At 43.3% G+C, this 21,587-nt stretch overlaps 2 protein-coding genes across 2 annotated transcripts; both read left to right on the top strand.

Annotated features, from left to right (window-relative positions):
• The first annotated feature begins 11,655 nt into the window (after nucleotides 1-11,655).
• Nucleotides 11,656-19,416, top strand: LOC123748346 (uncharacterized). The gene is made up of 3 exons (XM_045730575.2): nucleotides 11,656-11,808; nucleotides 17,705-17,879; nucleotides 18,205-19,416. Exons 2-3 carry the CDS (start codon nucleotides 17,705-17,707, stop codon nucleotides 18,357-18,359), a joined length of 330 nt encoding a protein of 109 aa, XP_045586531.1. The 5' UTR covers nucleotides 11,656-11,808; the 3' UTR covers nucleotides 18,360-19,416.
• LOC138363467 (mucin-1-like) lies at nucleotides 14,327-16,127 on the top strand. Its single transcript, XM_069322722.1, has 3 exons — nucleotides 14,327-14,357; nucleotides 15,559-15,844; nucleotides 15,875-16,127. Exons 1-3 carry the CDS (start codon nucleotides 14,327-14,329, stop codon nucleotides 16,125-16,127), a joined length of 570 nt encoding a protein of 189 aa, XP_069178823.1.
• Nucleotides 19,417-21,587: the final 2,171 nt, after the last annotated feature.

The following is a 21,587-nucleotide window of genomic DNA, read 5'->3' as shown; positions in this document are numbered from 1 at the left end:
CAAACAGCAAGCGGAGATGGCTATAACATGTCGTCAACGAGAGCTCACGTTCGAAACTACACACCACACTCCTGGTTGATACCTGGTTGATGGGGTTCTGCGAGTTCTTCTACTCCCCAAGCCCGGCCTGAGGCCAGGCTTGACTTGTGAGAGTTTGGTCCACCAGGCTGTTGCTTGGAGCGGCCCGCAGGCCCACATACCCACCACAGCCTGGTTGGTCCGGCACTCCTTGGAGGAATAAATCTAGTTTCCTCTTGAAGATGTCCACGGTTGTTCCGGCAATATTTCTTATGCTTGCTGGGAGGACGTTGAACAACCGTTGACCTCTGATGTTTAGCGCCAACTCAGCGCCAACAAGCTACCGCTACTCTTCCCGTAAGTTTCAATGTCTCCCAAGCAAGTAAGTTAATGCCACCATTCGTTGAGACAGAGATTGATGTCTTTTTCACCACTTTTGAGACCCTAGCTAATAAACTTAGCTGGCCTGCAGATCAATGGTCTACCCTTCTCAGACTGCATCTCACAGGTAGAGCTGCAGTTACTCTCAGTACCTTAGCGTCTGAGAATGACTACCAGACCCTGAAGCAAACAGTTTTGGACGCCTACCTTCTCTCCACCGAAAGCTACAGATGAAAATTCCGTGATCATCTAAAGGCAAGTACCACCACCTTTCTAGAATTTGCCAATACCAAGAAAAGATATTTCATGAAATGGCTGGAAGCAGCATATGTCTCTACATTTTCAGAGCTCATCAACCTCATGCTAGTTGAGGAATTCTTGAGACGTGTTCCCCCTTCCGTCCGTTTATATTTAGCAGATAAAGAAGAAACCGACTACATCAAATGTGTGAAATCAGCTGACACCTACAGCCTCATCCATCGGCTTACACCATCACCACCTCCCAGTAAGAAGTCTTGGTATAGTTATGATAAAGTAGGTACAGATCAAGCAAGCTCTCAATTGTATTGTAAGTATTGCAAACTCTATGGACATACCATAGATAGATGTGGGAAAGCTCAATACAAAAGCAATGAAACAACTAAACCCAAACCAACTCCTCCTAAGTCCGGTAAGCCTGTGGTGAATGTTGGTGTTCCTATTAATGATCTTTCTCTCTTCAGCAAACACCTGTATCCTGGAACTGTCTCTACCAACGGTACAGATTCGGAGGGACGTTTCAAATTGAAGATCTTGAGGGACACAGCGGCTCTTCAGTCCATAATATTGAAATCAGCTGTGCCTAACATCACCTACACCGGGGGAAACCGTCCTTATCACTGACCTCACTGTTACCACTCCGTATCCACTCGCCAGAGTCTACCTGGATTGTCCCTTTGTGACCGATGAAGTCCAAGTCGCCATAAGGGAGAAGCCTTTTCCCATGTCTGGAGTGCAACTTCTCCTGGGCAATGACTTGGCAGAAGATCTGCAACCGTCCAACCTGATCATCACGGACAAACCTCAGGTGTGTAACTCAGTAGTGGACAATCCCATCTTTGAGTATGTTTCAGCAGAGGTCCAAGAAAGTGATGAAGTTTCTTCTCCCGTTTTGGTGACCACCCGTGCACAAGCTGCACGTCCACAACCAGCTGACTCTACTGCTACCGCTGTGTCTCAAGTCCCTCAGAATCTACCACCGAATCTTACCAGTTTGGAGTTCCGTAAGTTACAGAGGGAAGATCAATCATTAACACCATTATTCTTCCAGGCTGAGACTCAACCTGACAGTATCCCTGGGTTCTTCCAAGAGAATCAGTTGCTCTACCGCAGGTACAGACCCAGTAAGCTGAAGGAGGACGACGATTGGGCAAATGTCGAACAACTAGTAGTTCCCACCAGCCTACGGCCCGATATTCTACACCTGGCCCACGGAGCTCTTTCTCACTATGGTTTTAACAAGACCTACCACGGAATCAGACTAGACTCCTACTGGCCAGGTATGGTTAAGGACGTCAAAAAGTACGTGTAACAGTGTCATACATGTCAGATGGCAGGTAAACCTAACATCTCTATTTCCCAGGCCCCATTGACTCCTATTCAGGTGCCTGCGGAACCTTTCCACAGACTCATCATAGACTGTGTTGGTCCTTTACCCCGGACCAGTTCTGGCAACGCCTATATACTAACTATCTTGTGTCCTACCACCAGATTCCCCATAGCAGTTCCAGTAAAGAACATTACGGCTGCTACTGTGGTGAAACAACTAATGAAGATCTTCATCCAGTATGGATTTCCAAGAGAGGTGCAAAGTGACTGTGGCACCAACTTCACCAGTGATCTCTTCAAGAAGACACTGGAAGAGTTCAACATCACACAGGTATTGTCCAGCCCCTATCATCCTGCTTCACAGGGTTCTCTTGAACGTAGTCATCAGACTATTAAAGCACTCCTAAAGAAATTTTGCAATGAAACTTTGAAGGACTGGGATAAACAACTTTACCTCATTATGTGCATTTTCAGAAGTCTCCCCAATGAGTCTCTAGGAGTATCTCCTTATGAGATGCTCTACGGACGTAAGTGCCGTACTCCTCTCAAAGCTTTCAAATACTCTCTACGTAATGCCACCTTCAGTGACCCTCAGAATGTGCCCCAGTTTCTTCAAAACTTAAAACACATTCTAGAGAGAGTACGTAAATTTGCTAATGACAATCTATTGAAAGCTCAGGAGAGGATGAAGACTAATTTTGACCAATGCAGCAAACAAAGGAAATTTAAACCAGGAGACTTCGTGTTGGCATATTTTCCTATCCCAGGTTCTCCATTGCAAAACAAGTTTTCAGGACCTTACCGCATCAAGGAGTGCAGAAACAATCACAACTACGTTCTTGAGACTCCAGATTGACGGCGGAAGACCCAGTTGTGTCACGTCAACCTCCTGAAGCTGTATCAAGATGCTCCCCCTACTGTGTTGGTATCATTATCCACCTTTAAAGGTACATACCTCCACAGTGAGACCTTCCCTGCTTCTCCTCCCGAAAGCACTAACACTGAGTCAGTGCCTTCCAACTCGGAAATCCTTAATGATCTTCATACCTATTTGCAGGACAGTAATAGTGCTCCTCTCATCAGAATCTTCAAGGAACATCAGAAGTTGTTCAGCGATGATCCACAGGAGTGTAATGTGGTTCAGCACGACATCCAGCTACTCCCTGACACCCGGCCGATTCGTCAACCTTTCTACAGAATCAGCCCGAGCAAAAAGGAAGTCATGCGTGCTGAGGTACAGTACCTCCTGGATCATGGGCTGGCCACCCCTTGTGAGTCCCCTTGGGCCTCACCCTGCATCTTGGTGCCGAAACCGCAAGGTAAAGTGAGGTTGTGTACTGATTACCGGAAATTGAATCTTGTGACTATCAAGGATGCTTATCCATTACCTAGAATAGATGACACCCTTGACGCCATTGGTAATGCTAGGTATCTATCAAAGTTAGACTTGCTCAAGGGATACTACCAAGTATGTTTGACAGAGCGAGCTAAGGAAATATCTGCCTTTACCAGAGTTTATGAGGTAGAGACAGCTCCACCTACTACTCTACCACCTGAAGACATAACTTCACCCGTAAGTGCAGGCTTCGGGGGAGAGTTGTGACGATAATCTCTTTCAAGAGAGATTGAGCCTGCTCTTCTCTACATGAAGTTATGTATTTTATACAAGAGTAAGATGCTACCTTCAAGATACGTCTACCAGTAGCACAAAACGTTTTGACCAGGAGGCAAAACGTACCCAAGACTCACCCCCTTCTCCACTCCCTCCACGCCGGCTCGTCATCAACCAGCCAACTACCCTTCCCAGCCTGCCTGCTCCTGATTGGTGACTCGCCGACTGCACACCTGCACACTGCACCTCAGCGCCTTCTACCTGAGTCGATGTCTGGGCTTGATCCAGCCATTGAAGTCAGAATATCCTTGTGCTCTCAAGCCGTGAACAACTAACTGATATATGCTGTATCAGGTGGATGTCTCGCAGCTAGCGCCATATTCTCAGCACCTGATTATTTTTCACCTTTAACTTTATATTATTGTAGAGTAACTTTATCCCTATTATTCATTTATGTTATATTGTTTTTGACTTGTTCTTTTGCACTGTACATTGCCAAGGAATTGTCTTTGTTTATAATTTGTTTTCTATATTAATTAAAGTTTCATTGTTCATGCTTTGTGTTTTGTGTGTCTTCCCTTACTTTACCACAGACAAACAAGCAAGCAGTCTATCTTTTTTTTTGTAAGTGTGACTAGGCATTGACACCTGCCATTGGAGGACTGCCGAACATCTACACTCCAACACTTTCCCGTCACACTTGATAGAATGTTTTATGTATCATTTATACGCTCTGTGATTGACTACAATGCTCTACATCTCACACTGTATACTGACAAAGAGCTGAAATCTCTTGAAACCTTGCAAAATGAAGCTATGCGTCTCATCCTTGGGCCTCCAAAGTTCACGAGAATAGTTAATATGAGAGCAGAGTTAAAATTACCTACCATAAGTGAGAGAATTTTGTCTATTAGCACAGTTTTCGGTGTGAAGGCATTGAGTAGATCTAGGCAACGCATGAAGTTTCAAGCTAAACTTTCTAATATGCTGCACTCACTTGAGGTCAATAGAAGAAGAACGAAATCTGATTATGTATTTTGGTTCTACAAGGTAGCCAACTCCATCAAAATATTAAATATGTACCCAACTCAATTAATGATTAATCAACCAATTACGCCATGGGATAACTGGGATCTATCAGTTGATTTTGTAAATACGCCCAAGAAAGATAATGTGCACTCTACATTATTAGAACAGTTAACACTGAAAAGCATCACTGAAAGTACTCAGAGTATGGGTAACGATGTGTATCAGTGCTATACCGACGGCTCTGTAGAAGAAGGTGGACGATGTACCGGATGTGGATGCAATATATTTGAACAATCTTCTCTCGTACATACAGCAATGAAGCGCGTCAATGACTGGGCAAGTACAACTCAAACTGAACTTGCAGGCATATACCTTGCCACTGAATTTTTAAAAGACAAAGGCAGTGGACTTATATACTGTGACTCGCAGAGTGCACTCCTGGCATTGAACGCACATAGTAGTGACACCCAGAAAATAGTCAGTGATATTAGAATGAATGTTTTAGCTGCTAAAGAAAACAGATTTGACATTAAATTCCTATGGATACCATCACATGTTGGCATCTCAAGGCATTACACTGTTGATATGCTTACAAAGACAGCCTGCAGAAAACCAGTAGTAGAAATTGATATGGGTGTTTCATTAGCAGTGACAAAGAGAATACTTAAAGAAATATCTAATGAAAATCTCACCGACCTAACAAATTCACAAAGACCTGAAAGTTGTAGCATTAAATATTATGAAAGATATCGTGAGGAGACATTCACATATGGGACTAATAGAACAAGAACCCGGCAATGTGATGTTATAGTGGCCAGAATACGCCTGGGATATAGACGTATCTGGCAGCTTTCTCAAAACCCAAATGACGTGTACACAATGTGTCAACTTTGTGAAAGAGAAAACATGCACTCTCTTGAACATTATATTGTAGAATGTCCCATATTGACTGACTTTCGCCCTCCTGGGCTAAGGTATGCTGAACTCTGTAATTACTATATGAGTACTGGAACACTTGATGATATATTGGACTTATACCCAAGATTGACATGTAATGTATTAATTATACAATGTATGTATGTGATGTAACTATATAACCTGAGCTTGTAAAAGCACATTAATCACCTTCAGTGATTAAGTGCTTAATTGCACACTAGTTTCTCTGTCAGCTATCTCACCCTGTCAGAGTAAAAGAGAGAAATGTATGTGAATGCATGTGTGTGTATATATGTATATGTACGTATATATGTGTGTGTATGTATATGTATGTGTATAAAGTACATATGGAAGCTGATCAGAATTACATTTCACCTTTGTAAATGCACATTAATGATACTTCGAACACTTTATGTAGGGCATACGTAAATCTGTGTATCTATGTATTTACGTATGTAGGTTAGCTTAGCATTTTAAAAGCACCGAATCACCTTCCCTTCTGTGGTTGACTGTTCAATAAATCCCTGAACTATATGTTTAACACATCTCTAACCCTGTCCATGGAGGACAGAAGAAAATGTATATATGCTGGTCAGCATTGTAAATGTGTGGCCACGTCTGTGGTAGAAAATAATAATAATAATAATAAAAAAACTTCAAGGCAGGGCTCCGCCGCCCCCTCACATATTACGTATCTGGCTCTACAGCCCATCCTCCTCTATGGTAGTACTTATAGTCACGATGAGTACCATAGTATATATACCGACGTACAACGATATTAGAAAGTAGAAATCTGAACTATTGAGCTGGACAAACCGGAATTTTTTTTTACTTGTTTCTTTGACAGACTAAACTACCTAACCTAACTTCCTAGGCCTAATAGACGATATATCTGAGGCCTAATATATTACATATGTGCGCTATACTAGGCCTAGGAATATTTAAGCTTTTATAGCTTCATATATTATAAAAGAATGCCTTACGACTTACATTATACGACTAACTAAAAGCTAAGTACGTACGAATTCGTGACTATTGACGACTGTCACAATAGGTACTATCTAAACGGCTCTGCCGCCCATACACCCTACCACACACCCTACCATACACCACTACCATACACCCTACCACACACCCTACCATACACCACTACCATACACCCTACCACACACCCTACCACACACCACTACCATACACCCTACCACACACCCTACCATACACCACTACCATACACCCTACCATACACACTACCATACACCACTACCATACACCCTACCACACACCCTACCATACACCACTACCATACACCCTACCATACACACTACCATACACCACTACCATACACCCTACCATACACACTACCATACACCCTACCATACACCACTACCATACACCCCTACCATACACACTACCATACACCATTACCATACACCCTACCATACACCCTACCATACACACTACCATACACCCTACCATACACCTTACCATACACCCTACCATACACCCTACCATACACCCTACCATACACCCCTACCATACACACTACCATACACCCTACCATACACCCTACCATATACACCATACCAGTTTCAAGTGTAGATATGATAGAGCCCAGTAGGCTCAGGAACCTGTACACCAGTTGATTGACAGTTGAGAGGCGGGACCAAAGAGCCAGAGCTTAATCCCCGCAAGCAAAACTAGGTGAATACATAAAATTTACCTAATTCCCTGTTACCTATTCACGGCTAGGTGAACAGTAGCATCAGGTGCAAGGAATCGAGCCCGACCATATTTGTCTCGTCTGGGGATCGAACCAGGGATCCTATATTGCAAGTCGCGACTTAGGCCATATAATTTATCACGTGGTTTTGTGATTATTCTTTCACTGTATAGTGTAGGTTAAATATAATAAATATTTAAGTCCATCGGTTGAACTCATCGTTAACAATATTTCGTTTTCTTTAACTTTCCGGGATCCTTGTATGATAGAAAACAGCATTGTCTCCAATTTAAGGACTCTCTCAAGAAAACTATAAATTTTCTTCATGCCGGATGATACATTGATTGGAATTTTACATAGTTCTGCGTTTTAATAAGTATTTTTTTTACCGTCAAGCTTGTAGTCTGTACTGAATATCTCTGCTCGTAGCTGAAGCCATAACCCCATGTAATCTTCTACCGTTAGGTTGTATGACTTGTGGAACTAGTGAAAGCTCTCCAAGTAAGTGTAAAAAGCAAACCAACATTTGGATCCTGTAAAGCCTCCAGAACTGTAAACACAAGCAGTGATGTTGATGGTGGGGGACATGCCGGCTGCCCAGTGCTATATCAGACCCTGCTCTCACGCTGTGTGTAGATAACGAGACATTGTCCATCGGCAGGACATCGTCGCCTTGAGCAGTGCCCGTCCCGGACCAGCTGTCTCTCTAACATGATTGTCTCGGCTACAGAGAACTGTAGGTCCGTCACTGCAGGGGTCTGTGCTCCGCCACACTTGTTTACCATGAGAGACCATGACCTCGCCTCGTGTAGGGTCGACGTTCCATCACCGATGAGCCAAAGTGACCGAACACCGTTCACAGACTCCGTCCTCACATCCCAGCTTCTGGTCCTCGTATCATTTGCAAGTGCGATATAATCATACAAGCTTAGCGCTCTCTTCTGAGAATAAACGGAGGCTGCATTACATATCTCTTAGCACCAAAATGCTGCAGATACAGTTTTTTTTTTCTATCACAGACGTGGCCACACATTTACAATGCTAACCAGCATATATACATTTTCTTCCGTCCTCCATGGACAAGGTTAGAGATGTGTTAAACATATAGTTCAAGGGTTTATTGAACAATCAACCACAGAAGATGATTCGGTGCTTTTAAAATGCTAAGCTAACCTACATACGTAAATACATAGATACACAGATTTATATATGCCCTACATAAAGTGTTCGATGTGTCATTAATGTGCATTTACAAAGGTGAAATGTAATTCTGATCAGCTTCCATATATACTTTATACACATACATGTACATACAGTGGCCGCTACCCAAGCAACGGTCCCAAGCGGTCGCATGTCGACGGGTAGAAATATCCCCAGACTCTTCTACGCTAACAGGGCATACTAAACTATTAGTACATGTTGCACGTTACCTAATATTGAGTTGACTTACCGCAAATGGCCAAATATTCCCCACAGTGATCACCACACAAGTACCTCCGGGAGGGTCAGAAATGGGTTGGGCACGTTACGTTTCGCCTGATGCACCTGTTCACCTAGCAGTAAATAGGTTACCCTCGGAGTTAGGCAACCGTTGTGGGGGGGGGGGGGTTGCATCCTGGAAAAGGTCAGTAGTTCTATCCGGACAACGGGAATTATATCACTCATCCACCACCATCACCCATAAATGATGAGTGAATAGCATGCTCATCCACCTTGCGGTGAATGAGCATGCACTCACCCACCGCATGCCCTTGCACCAACCATAGCTCGGTTATTCAACAAATCTCTAGTGTCATACATTCCCTGATTTCCTTAAAAAAAAATACACGAATAACGCCAGTGCATAAAGGAGGCAATACGGCAGACATAAACAATTACAGACCCATATCAAATCTATCTATATTATCAAAAATGTTTGAAAAAATTATTTACAAACAGCTCTACTCCTACCTCATAAAATTCAACATATTAAGTCCTTGTCACTTTGGTTTCCGCTCCTAAAAGAGTACCAACGATGCAATAATTAGTCTGCTTGATAACATTTACACAGCCCTTGACAAAAATGAGTTCCCAATTGGACTCTTCATTGACCTGAGAAAGGCCTTTTTTTACTGTTAAACATAACTACCTCTGACATGAACTTCGCCATTATGGAATCCAAGGCCTTGCCCTGAGCTATATTCGATCTTATCTTAGTGACAGACACCAATATGTAGCCATCAATGATATAACCTCTCCTACTCTACCATTAACCGTAGGAGTGCCGCAAGGCAGCATCCTAGGACCTCTCCTATCTCTTATATACATCAATTATCTTTCTAATGTCGTTAACATTCTTAAACCTATATTGTTTGCTGATGATACTACCTTCATCTACTCACACCCCAACCCACACACATTAAATAATGTTGTAAATAACGAATTAAAAAAAAGTCCACTCATGGATGGCAACCAACAAACTCTCACTAAACATAGAAAAAACATATTATTTTATGTCATATTATTTGGAATCAAATCAACAAATGCAATTCAGCTTCAGATAGACAATGTTAACATCAGCAATAAAAAGGATGGAAAGTTCCTTGGCCTATACTTACACAAGAGACTCAACTTCAGCACCCACATACAACACATTACCAAAAAAAGTATCCAAAACGGTCGGTATACTTTCTAAAATCAGATATTATGTTCCCCACTCTGCTCGCCTCTCATTATACTACGCGCTAATCTATCCCTATCTTACATACGGAATCTGTGCATGGAGTTCACCCGCTGCAAAGCCAGCAAAAATTTGCTATCAGAACAATAAAAAACTCTAATTTCAGACAACACTCAGTCCCCCTCTGTTTAATCCCTCAACATGCTAAACATAAACTCACTCCACACATCTAATTGTACCATTTTCATGTTGTACAAAATCTTGTTCCTAGATGCAAACCCTGATCTGAAACTCTTCCTTGACAGATGTAACAGAATCCATAATCACCACACCAGAAATAAATATCTCTGATATCCCCAGAGTCAAACTAAATCTGTGTAAACACTATGCAAATAAAGTTACCTAGTCTATGGAACTCACTCCTTAACGAATTAAAAAGCTGTCCAACCTTCCCCCTTATTCAAAAGTAACACCAAAAAGTACCTAATTTCATCCTCATAGTTTTCTACCTAGTGCTTCACCCTCGCCCTGTATCGTGTACTACCTCAAAATATGTGCGTAAGCTATATTAACTTCACCGTTGTAATCACTGCCGCCATCTTATATCATTGGTTATATTGAATGCAAATTTTACTACAATGTACCTAGAAATAATCCTGAAATTAATCTTCAATGTACCTATCGATAATCCTCAAATTTTACTGAAATGTACCGACTAATTGTCTTCAAAATTTCTTACAATGTACCTGTTAACTTTTTTCAATTTTGCTACAAATTACCTATTTAAAATTATCTGTTAGATTAAGGACTTGCCTCAAACGCTATGCATATTAATGGCTTTACAAGAATGTAAAAACATCAATGCTATGTACTCTCATAAACCCAATGTACCTTCTTGTATATTTATAAATAAATAAACTCACACCTGCACATAACCCAAAGTGCTAACCCCCCCCCCCTCCCATCCACACCCCCTCCTTCCACCGGGAATATATTCCTTTGACTCAAATAGTTATGGCTTTAACGAAGCGAACACTAGTCTTGTTGTAGCTGTTGTGTTATAATTTAGCTTTTATGGCGTTCGAATTCTTTGTTGAATCTGGTCATTAAGTTGTTGATGGAGGTGGCTTCCCCAGCTTCTTCCTTCAGTGCTTGCTGCTTGTTCACTCTTGCAGGGGACCAATATTTCCTTATATTTCTTTTCGGAGATTGTGATTACTGTAGTTATTGTTGCGGTGATGGTGAAGGTGGTGGTGGTGGTGGTGATGGTGATGAAGGTGGCTTTGATAAATGTGGTGGGGGTGAAGGTGTGTCTCAGAGGGTGGTGGTGGTGGTTGTAGTGGTTGTGGTGGAGCTGGTAGTGGTGTATGTGGTGCTGTTGGTGGAGGTGGTGGTGGTGGTGGAGAGCGCGCGGTGAAGCAATGGTCATCTCAGCCACAGGACGCACTACAGATAACACCACAGATAAAAAATCCCAGATCCTGACCGCCTGCTTCTCGCCCACAACTAAAAAAAAAGAAAAGAAAGAAAAGAAAAGAAAGAGATTTTAACTCTCAACGTTTTCCCCCTAATTTCTCCAAATGTATCCTGACATTTTTGCATATATCCACAGAAGATCGTAAAGAAAATATTGTCACAGACGTAATTTATCCAAATTAACTGCTAAATTCAACAATACAATCCGCTATCATTCTATCAACACCATTTCCTCTGACGTTGAAGGTTCGTTTGAAACACGAAAGCAGTCGACAGCTGGCCAGTGCCATGAAGAGTTGAGGCTGAGGTTTATCTAGGAATTTCTGTGCCTCCAGCACCTAAAGATTCCTGAGTGTGTGTTACGCCTGCCGGGACGACACAACCCTCACAGTAAGTAGCAGCGTCTCTTGCCTGGTCGTGACGCAGAGTTCCTTGTACTCACAGGTTACAGGAGTTGTATAATTTGTCAACATGATTGTTGTCGTCCATGTCCACGTCTGCAGCATTCTCTCATGTTGATCAGTAGATTTATAATACATTCTGACACTGTGCTCATGTCACGAGATACTAATGTGTATATATATATATATATATATATATATATATATATATATATATATATATATATATATATATATATATATATATATATATATATATGTCGTACCTAGTAGCCAGAACGCACTTCTCAGCCTACTATGCAAGGCCCGATTTGCCTAATAAGCCAAGTTTTCATGAATTAATGTTTTTCGACTACCTAACCTACCTAACCTAACCTAACCTAACTTTTTCGGCTACCTTACCTAACCTAACCTATAAAGATAGGTTAGGTTAGGTTAGGTAGGGTTGTTAGGTTCGGTCATATATCTACGTTAATTTTAACTCCAATAAAATTTTTTTTACCTCAAACATAATGAAATGGGTAGCTTTATCATTTCATAAGAAAAAAATTAGAGAAAATATATTAATTCAGGAAAACTTGGCTTATTAGGCAAATCGGGCCTTGCATAGTAGGCTGAGAAGTGCGTTCTGGCTACTAGGTACGACATTATATATATATATATATATATATATATATATATATATATATATATATATATATATATATATATATATATATATATATATATATATATATATATATACACACACACACTCCGTAACCTCCACTCTCCAACACACAGTAACCTCCACTCTCCAACACACAGTAACCTCCACTCTCCAACACACAGTAACCTCCACTCTCCAACACACAGTAACCTCCACTCTCCAACACACAGGTGGGGTCGGTCCACATGCACCGATTTTATATTACAAACACTTGGGAAGGTTTTTTGTTCACTTAAGAAATTGTAATCATTCAATTGACTGGACTAATTCATGCAAAATTGTGGAGTGTAAATCAGTTACTAAAAGAAATATTATTGATTCTTCGTTTATAAAAATGTAGTGAATTAGATATTATTATACTGCATGTCCAGGATTATATAAATTAGATCACTTTATAATTGGTAAGATTTGTGATAGATATACAGTTATGTAAACAGTGTGTGTGTGTAGTACAGAGCTCCCTCCCTCAACACATCTCTACCAGCGAGTGATGTCTCGCAGTCTGCCACCGGACTGCCAATAGACTGGGAACAATCGTCAAAGCAGACTGATACGAGCTTTGAACAGGCTCGCGACAATCTGGATACGGGGTGCCAACAGGCTCACAACAGTCTGGATACGGGCTGCCAACAGGCTCACAACAGTCTGGATACGGACTGCCAACAGGCTCACAACGGTCTGGATACGGGCTGCCAACAGGCTCACAACAGTCTGGATACGGACTGCCAACAGGCTCACAACAGTCTGGATACGGGCTGCCAACAGGCTCACAACAATCTGGATACGGGGTGCCAACAGGCTCACAACAGTCTGGATACGGGCTGCCAACAGGCTCACAACAGTCTGGATACGGACTGCCAACAGGCTCACAACAGTCTGGATACGGACTGCCAACAGGCTCACAACAGTCTGGATACGGGCTGCCAACAGGCTCACAACAGTCTGGATACGGGCTGCCAACAGGCTCACAACAGTCTGGATACGGACTGCCAACAGGCTCACAACAGTCTGGATACGGACTGCCAACAGGCTCACAACAGTCTGGATACGGACTGCCAACAGGCTCACAACAGTCTGGATACGGACTGCCAACAGGCTCACAACAGTCTGGATACGGACTGCCAACAGGCTCACAACAGTCTGGATACGGACTGCCAACAGGCTCACAACAGTCTGGATACGGGCTGCCAACAGGCTCACAACAGTCTGGATACGGACTGCCAACAGGCTCACAACAGTCTGGATACGGGCTGCCAACAGGCTCACAACAGTCTGGATACGGACTGCCAACAGGCTCACAACAGTCTGGATACGGACTGCCAACAGGCTCACAACAGTCTGGATACGGGCTGCCAACAGGCTCACAACAGTCTGGATACGGGCTGCCAACCGAGCGACCACCGACATGCACAGACCCGTCAACTAACCAGTCACGGCGCCTGGAGAACATCGAGGACAGTCTCCACTTAAATATAAATATTATACAGGTGAAGGGAATTCCCACATTACTACTGATATCTGAAAAGAAAACGGGAAGTTCTTGCGGAGAAGACCCAAATGTAGTTAACAAGAATAATACGATAAATTTTAATACAAATAAAATAATAATTATAATAATAATAATAATGACAAAATCCCCATAGGGCTGTGAGGTGGGCTCGAACCAACGACCTCGGCACTGCCAGTCGCAATGACAATAATAATAATCATCCAGTATTCATAAAGCGCTACACTTGCACTGAAAGGTATACTCCTCACAGCTCGGTGCACACACATAGTTTACTTCAATCGTGGCTTTATGACCAAAGCTAAAGTAAGTATACTTGCTGGTTGGTCAGTAAGCTGTTGCTTACCGCTTTAATGACTCTCCTGCAGTTGATGGGGCTTAATGACTCTCCTGCAGTTAATGGGGCTTAATGACTCTCCTGCAGTTGATGGGGCTTAATGACTCTCCTGCAGTTAATGGGGCTTAATGACTCTCCTGCAGTTGATGGGGCTTAATGACTCTCCTGCAGTTGATGGGGCTTAATGACTCTCCTGCAGTTAATGGGGCTTAATGACTCTCCTGCAGTTGATGGGGCTTAATGACTCTCCTGCAGTTGATGGGGCTTAATGACTCTCCTGCAGTTGATGGGGCTTAATGACTCTCCTGCAGTTGATGGGGCTTAATGACTCTCCTGCAGTTGATGGGGCTTAATGACTCTCCTGCAGTTGATGGGGCTTAATGACTCTCCTGCAGTTGATGGGGCTTAATGACTCTTCTGCAGTTGATGAGAATTAATGACCCTCCGGCGGTTGATAGGACTTAATAATAGGGAAGCCCTATCAAGCGATAGGGCGCCTGACAGCTGGGAGGGCGCCTGATAGCTGGGAGGGCGCCTGATAGCTGGGAGGGCGCTTGTCAGCTGGGAGGGCGTCTGACAGCTGGGAGGGCGCCTGACAGCTGGGAGGGCGTCTGACAGCTGGGAGGGCGTCTGACAGCTGGGAGGGCGTCTGACACCTGGGAGGGCGCCTGCCACCTGGGAGGGCGTCTGACAGCTGGGAGGGCGTCTGACAGCTGGGAGGGCGTCTGACAGCTGGGAGGGCGCCTGACAGCTGGGAGGGCGTCTGACAGCTGGGAGGGTGTCTGACAGCTGGGTGGACAGCGCTTCGGATTCGTTGTCCTGAGGTTCCGGGTTCGATCCCCGGTGGAGGCGGAAACAAATGAGCAAAATGTTTCTTTCACCCTGATGCCCTCTGTTACCTAGCAGTAAATAGGTACCTGGGAGTTAGCTGCTACGGGCTAACGGGCTGATTCCTGGAGGGGTGGAGGCCTGGTCGAGGACCGGGCCGCGGGGACACTAAGCCCCGAAATCATCTCAAGATAACCTCAAGAAGCGGGACGGATCCTTCACATGGTCGTCCCTCAAGAACGCCTCGACCACCTCTGCGCCAACGACACCTTGAAGAAATTCGACCAAACTACCAACTTCAGGGAACTGGGATAAGGAAACCAATCCTCTTGTAACACCCGGACATCTCCTCCCCTAGACCAGCCGACTGTGGCCAGCCCCGCCGACAGCCCCGTCGACAGCCCCGTCGACAGCCCCGCCGACAGCCCCGCCGACAACCCCGTCGACAGCCCCGTCGACAGCCCCGCCGACAGCCCCGCCGACAGCCCCGTCGACAGTCCCGCCGACAACCCCGTCGACAGCCCCGTCGACAGCCCCGCCGACAGCCCCGTCGACAGCCCCGCCGATAACCCCGCCGACAGCCCCGCCGACAGTCCCGCCGACAGCCCCGTCGACAGCCCTGCTGACCCCTGTGACACTCAACTGTGAGTGACGTGGTGGTGTTTTAGATTCAGCTACTTGGAACAGAAAGTTCCAAGTAGCACGGGCTATGGTGACCCCGTAGGTGGAGGCTCTTTGGAGCCATTATCAGCACCAATAGCTAATACTGGCGCTATGAGCAACGTGTGTACCCCATCAGTTCACCGGCCTGACCTGTCTTATGGTCTTGGATTAGCGCGTCCACGGACCCCCATCCCTAGGTCTCCAGTATCAGAAATTGATACTGAAAATGGCTCCAGAGAGCCTCCACCTACGGGCTCACCATAGCCCGTGCTACTTGGAACTTTCTGTTCCATGTAGCTGAATCTAAAACAACAACAACAATGGTTGATAGGACTTAATTAACAAGCCTCCGAGTTAATGCCCCTCTGGTAGTGTGAGCGGAAAGCAGCTCCCATGGAAAGGATGGAGAAACACAGATATCTGGTGACGGTTGATATTCCAAGGTCTTCCCTTCCACATACACACACACAGCTGCATCACTACACATTATCGCCGCCATACACTATAGTCAAGTACTTCACAATCTCAGCCATTACATAAACTGTAAGTGCTCCATTTGGATAATTCACATATACACAATTTTTATCACATTTCCCCCTCCTAATTGCTTTAGGACAGCTTTGTTCAGTGCTAATTTTTTGGTGTTATTGACAATCAATACGTGTGCTGCTAATTATTCAATCTAATTGCCAATCTTTATGACCCCTTCATTTCTTTTGTCATATTTATTCGAGTAATTTTTATTCATCACTTTTATCATCATCCATTCGTTCAACCTGGCCACACCGACGTAGGAAACATTCAATTTTCAAATCAGAGTTTCTCTCATTCTCCTAAAAATTTCTCCTTTATTCTTGAATAAGTTGTACAGATACAAAGAGAAACTTGACAATTTCATGAAATAGCGGGACGAGTAGAAGGTTAGGTTAGGTAAGATTAAATTAGGTAAAGTAAAGGTAAGGTAAGGTAAGGTAAGGTTAGGTAAAGTAAGGTAAGGTAAACAATGAACAAATCCACAAGGGTCGTGTGAGGGTTCGAACCTACGTCCGAAGTAATCCCAGACGCGCCTTAGTCGATTGCGCCACGACTTGGTCAAAAGAATTGCAACCGGGAGTGCTACTGCCCTCACTCGGATCCTGCAGCCTCTCCGAGACACAAACCAGGGTTTGTTCATTTGATGTATCACACTATTGTGATTTCTGTGTGTATTAAAGTAAGAGGCGAAGAGGTAGAACAGCTTGTTGACAGCAACCCGTCCTCTTAAAAATAACGTCACTTTTCGCTCGTATGCGCACTATGGCCAAATTTGGACGTAGTTTGAAATGAAATCGACTCACAAAAGTGACGTTCTGTTCCGTTTTCTATTTGAGTCGTCCGGCTTACGCTCAGAGGTTATAAGAGGACACTTTAAATTAATGTTTTTCATAACGTTTTGAAACTTTATGAGAATTTCCTGCCCACCTAACCAACCAGAGGACCCTTAACTTACTGTTGTTGAAAAAAAAAATCCCAAATTTATTTTCATTTTATTTTTCATTTTCAAATTACGTCCAAATTCGTCCATACGGGCAAACGGCCAAAAGCGACGGTCTTTTTAAGAGGACAGGTTGCCCGGGTGCATGTGGGAATTGCATAAAAACCCAGTTTGTGTCTCGGAGAGGCTGCAGGATCCGTGCGAGGGCAGTAGCACCCCCGGTTGCAATTATTTTTACCCTGTTTAGTTGTGGCGCAGTCGTCTAAGGGGGTAGTCAGTATGGGGCGCCTCACAGGCTCCAACACTGTGTCGTTATCATGAGGTTGTCACTACACACTCACGCCCTGACGCGGGCGTGCTCCCGCAGATGACGCTGGGGAAGGCGTACCACGTGACGGACGGGGAGCCCCGCCACCGACGTCACCCCGTAGGGTGGTGTGGGGTCAGGTTCCTGGTCATCATGTCCGTCATCTGCTGCACCATCATCTACCTCATCGGCGCCATCATCACCGGGATCACCTACCGCACCTATGGTCTCTTAGGTGAGTGACAAGCGGTGGGGAGAGAGAGAGAGAGAGAGAGAGAGAGAGAGAGAGAGAGAGAGAGAGAGAGAGAGAGAGAGAGAGAGAGAGACAGAGAGACAGAGAGAGAGAGAGAGAGAGAGAGAGAGAGAGAGAGAGAGAGAGAGAGAGAGAGAGAGAGAGAGAGAGAGAGAGAGAGAGAGAGAGAGAGAGAGAGAGAGAGAGAGAGAGAGAGAGAGAGAGATGGAGAATGGCAGCGTAAAATATATTTTTTTGTAACCTATGCAATGCAATAATGATTGGTTTTCTTTGTCGTGTGCGTGACAAGTTCTCTCCTCCACTACAGCCAATTGTACGGACCCGCGAGACTTCACGCCGGTCACCATGTACGCCTACACCACCCCGCTGGTAGTGGTTGGGCCGTGCTTCATGTCAGCCGGGGGATCCATACTCATCTTTCTCCTCTTTCAATGGTGCTTCTGCCGCCCAGGGATCAACTAGCTGACGCACCTGCCACCGCCACCCGTCACCACCGTCATCCGTCACCCGTCACCACCGCTGCAGGGGACAGCGCCTCGCCTGGTATTGTCTGAGGGTGTGCCATCCAGCAGGCACTGTCTGAGGGTGTGCCATCCAGCAGGCACTGTCTGAGGGTGTGCCATCCTGCAGGCACTGTCTGAGGGTGTGCCATCCAGCAGGCACTGTCTGAGGGTGTGCCATCCAGCAGGCACTGTCTGAGGGTGTGCCATCCAGCAGGCACTGTCTGAGGGTGTGCCATCCAGCAGGCACTGTCTGAGGGTGTGTCATCCAGCAGGCACTGTCTGAGGGTGTGCCATCCAGCAGGCACTGTCTGAGGGTGTGTCATCCAGCAGGCACTGTCTGAGGGTGTGTCATCCAGCAGGCACTGTCTGAGGGTGTGCCATCCAGCAGGCACTATCTGAGGGTGTATATTCCAGCAGGCACTGAGGGTGTATATTCTAGCAGGCACACTCAGGGCGAGTGCCACCCAGCAGGCACTGTCTGAGCGAGTGGCACCCAGCAGGCACTGAGTGTGTGAGTGGCACCCAACAGGCACTGAGTGTGTGAGTGGCACCCAGCAGTCTTCACAAGGAAGCCAGTCAAGTTATCATCTACTGGCTGCTCCGGCACCAGCCTCTTCTCCAGATTTGAGAAGCGTCGAATTTCAAGTGTTAAGCAAGAAACGGAAGAAACGAAGCAACTCACTTAACCTACTGAAGCCGATGGTCGTAAACCCCCAAGAGCCGTTAATATTACCACACTTCCAATATCACTAAAACCAAGATAATACTTACGCTGAAATCGGTAACGAAAACATTGCCTTAAAGCCTTAAGTATGAGGACAGGTTGCAGGAACGGCCAGCTGGTTGTTTTGAGGTTAGTTCTGTCATTACTAACCCATTCTACCCGTAGAATAGCTAACATAACAACTGATCCCTTTAAGATATCAAGCACCAAAATCCTTTACTACTTCTGATATTCTGAAGTATGCCCTTGAAAACTGAAGAACTTCCGCCTCTGATACCCAGTAAAAGTTAAATACAGCAAGTTCCAGAATCGTATTGGAGTATTATATATATATATATATATATATATATATATATATATATATATATATATATATATATATATATATATATATATATATATATATATATATATATATATATATATATATATATATATGTCGTACCTAGTAGCCAGAACTCACTTCTCAGCCTACTATGCGAGGCCCGATTTGCCTAATAAGCCAAGTTTTACTGAATTAATATATTTTCTCTAATTTTTTTCTTATGAAATGATAAAGCTACCCATTTCATTATGTATGAGGTCAATTTTTTTTTATTGGAGTTCAAATTAACGTAGATATATGACCGAACCTAACCAACCCTACCTAACCTAACCTAACCTATCTTTATAGGTTAGGTTAGGTTAGGTAGCCGAAAACGTTAGGTTAGGTTAGGTTAGGTAGGTTAGGTTGTCGAAAAAACATTAATTCATGAAAACTAGGCTTATTAGGCAAATCGGGCCATGCATAGTAGGCTGAGAAGTGAGTTCTGGCTACTAGGTACGACATATATATATATATATATATATATATATATATATATATGTCGTACCTAGTAGCCAGAACGCACTTCTCAGCCTACTATGAAAGGCCTAATTTGCCTAATAAGCCAAGTTTTCACGAATTAACATATTTTCTCTAATTTTTTTTTATGAAATGATAAAGCTACCCATTTCATTATGTATGAGCTAAATTTTTTTTTATTGGAGTTAAATTTAACGTAAATATATGACCGAACCTAACCAACCCTACCTAACCTAACCTAACCTATCTTTATAGGTTAGGTTAGGTTAGGTAGCCGAAAAAGTTAGCTTAGGTTAGGTTAGGTAGGTTAGGTAGTCGAAAAACAAAAAATTCATGAAAACTTGGCTCATTAGGCAAAATGGGCCTTGCATAGTAAGCTGAGAAGTGCGTTCTGGCTACTAGGTACGACATATATATATATATATATATATATATATATATATATATATATATATATATATGTCGTACCTAGTAGCCAGAACTCACTTCTCAGCCTACTATGCGAGGCCCGATTTGCCTAATAAGCCAAGTTTTACTGAATTAATATATTTTCTCTATTTTTTTTCTTATGAAATGATAAAGCTACCCATTTCATCATGTATGAGGTCAATTTTTTTTTATTGGAGTTAAAATTAACGTAGATATATGACCGAACCTAACCAACCCTACCTAACCTAACCTAACCTATCTCTATAGGTTAGGTTAGGTTAGGTAGCCGAAAACGTTAGGTTAGGTTAGGTTAGGTAGGTTAGGTTGTCGAAAAAACATTAATTCATGAAAACTAGGCTTATTAGGCAAATCAGGCCTCGCATAGTAGGCTGAGAAGTGAGTTCTGGCTACTAGGTACGACATATATATATATATATATATATATATATATATATATATATGTCGTACCTAATAGCCAGAACTCACTTCTCAGCCTACTATTCAAGGCCCAATTTGCCTAATAAGCCAAGTTTTCCTGAATTAATATATTTACTATAATTTTTTTCTTATGAAATGATAAAGCAACCCTTTTCTCTATGTATGGGGTCAATTTTTTTTTATTGGAGTTAAAATTAACGTAGATATATGACCGAACCTAACCAACCCTACCTAACCTAACCTAACCTATATTTAAAGGTAAGGTTAGGTTAGGTAGCCAAAAAAAGCTAGGTTAGGTTAGGTTAGGTAGGTTAGGTAGACGAAAAAACATTAATTCATGAAAACTTGGCTTATTAGGCAAATCGGGCCTTGAATAGTAGGCTGAGAAATGCGTTCTGGCTATTAGGTACGACATATATATATATATATATACATATATATATATATATATATATATATATATATATATATATATATATATATATATATCGTACCTAGTAGCCAGAACTCACTTCTCAGGCTACTATGCAAGGCCCGATTTGCCTAATATGCCAAGTTTTCCTGAATTAATGTATTTTCTCTAATTTTTTTCTTATGAAATGATAAAGCTACCCATTTCATAATGTATGAGGTCAATTATTTTTTATTGGAGTTAAAATTAACGTAGATATATAACCGAACCTAACCAACCCCACCTAACCTAACCTAACCTAACCTATCTTTATAGGTTAGGATAGGTTAGGTAGCCGAAA

Source organism: Procambarus clarkii, chromosome 1, assembly GCF_040958095.1.
Source record: "Procambarus clarkii isolate CNS0578487 chromosome 1, FALCON_Pclarkii_2.0, whole genome shotgun sequence".
Lineage (NCBI taxonomy): Eukaryota > Metazoa > Arthropoda > Malacostraca > Decapoda > Cambaridae > Procambarus > Procambarus clarkii.
The sequence above is the reverse complement of the archived record's forward strand: the minus strand, read 5'-3'. Positions and strand labels throughout refer to the sequence as shown.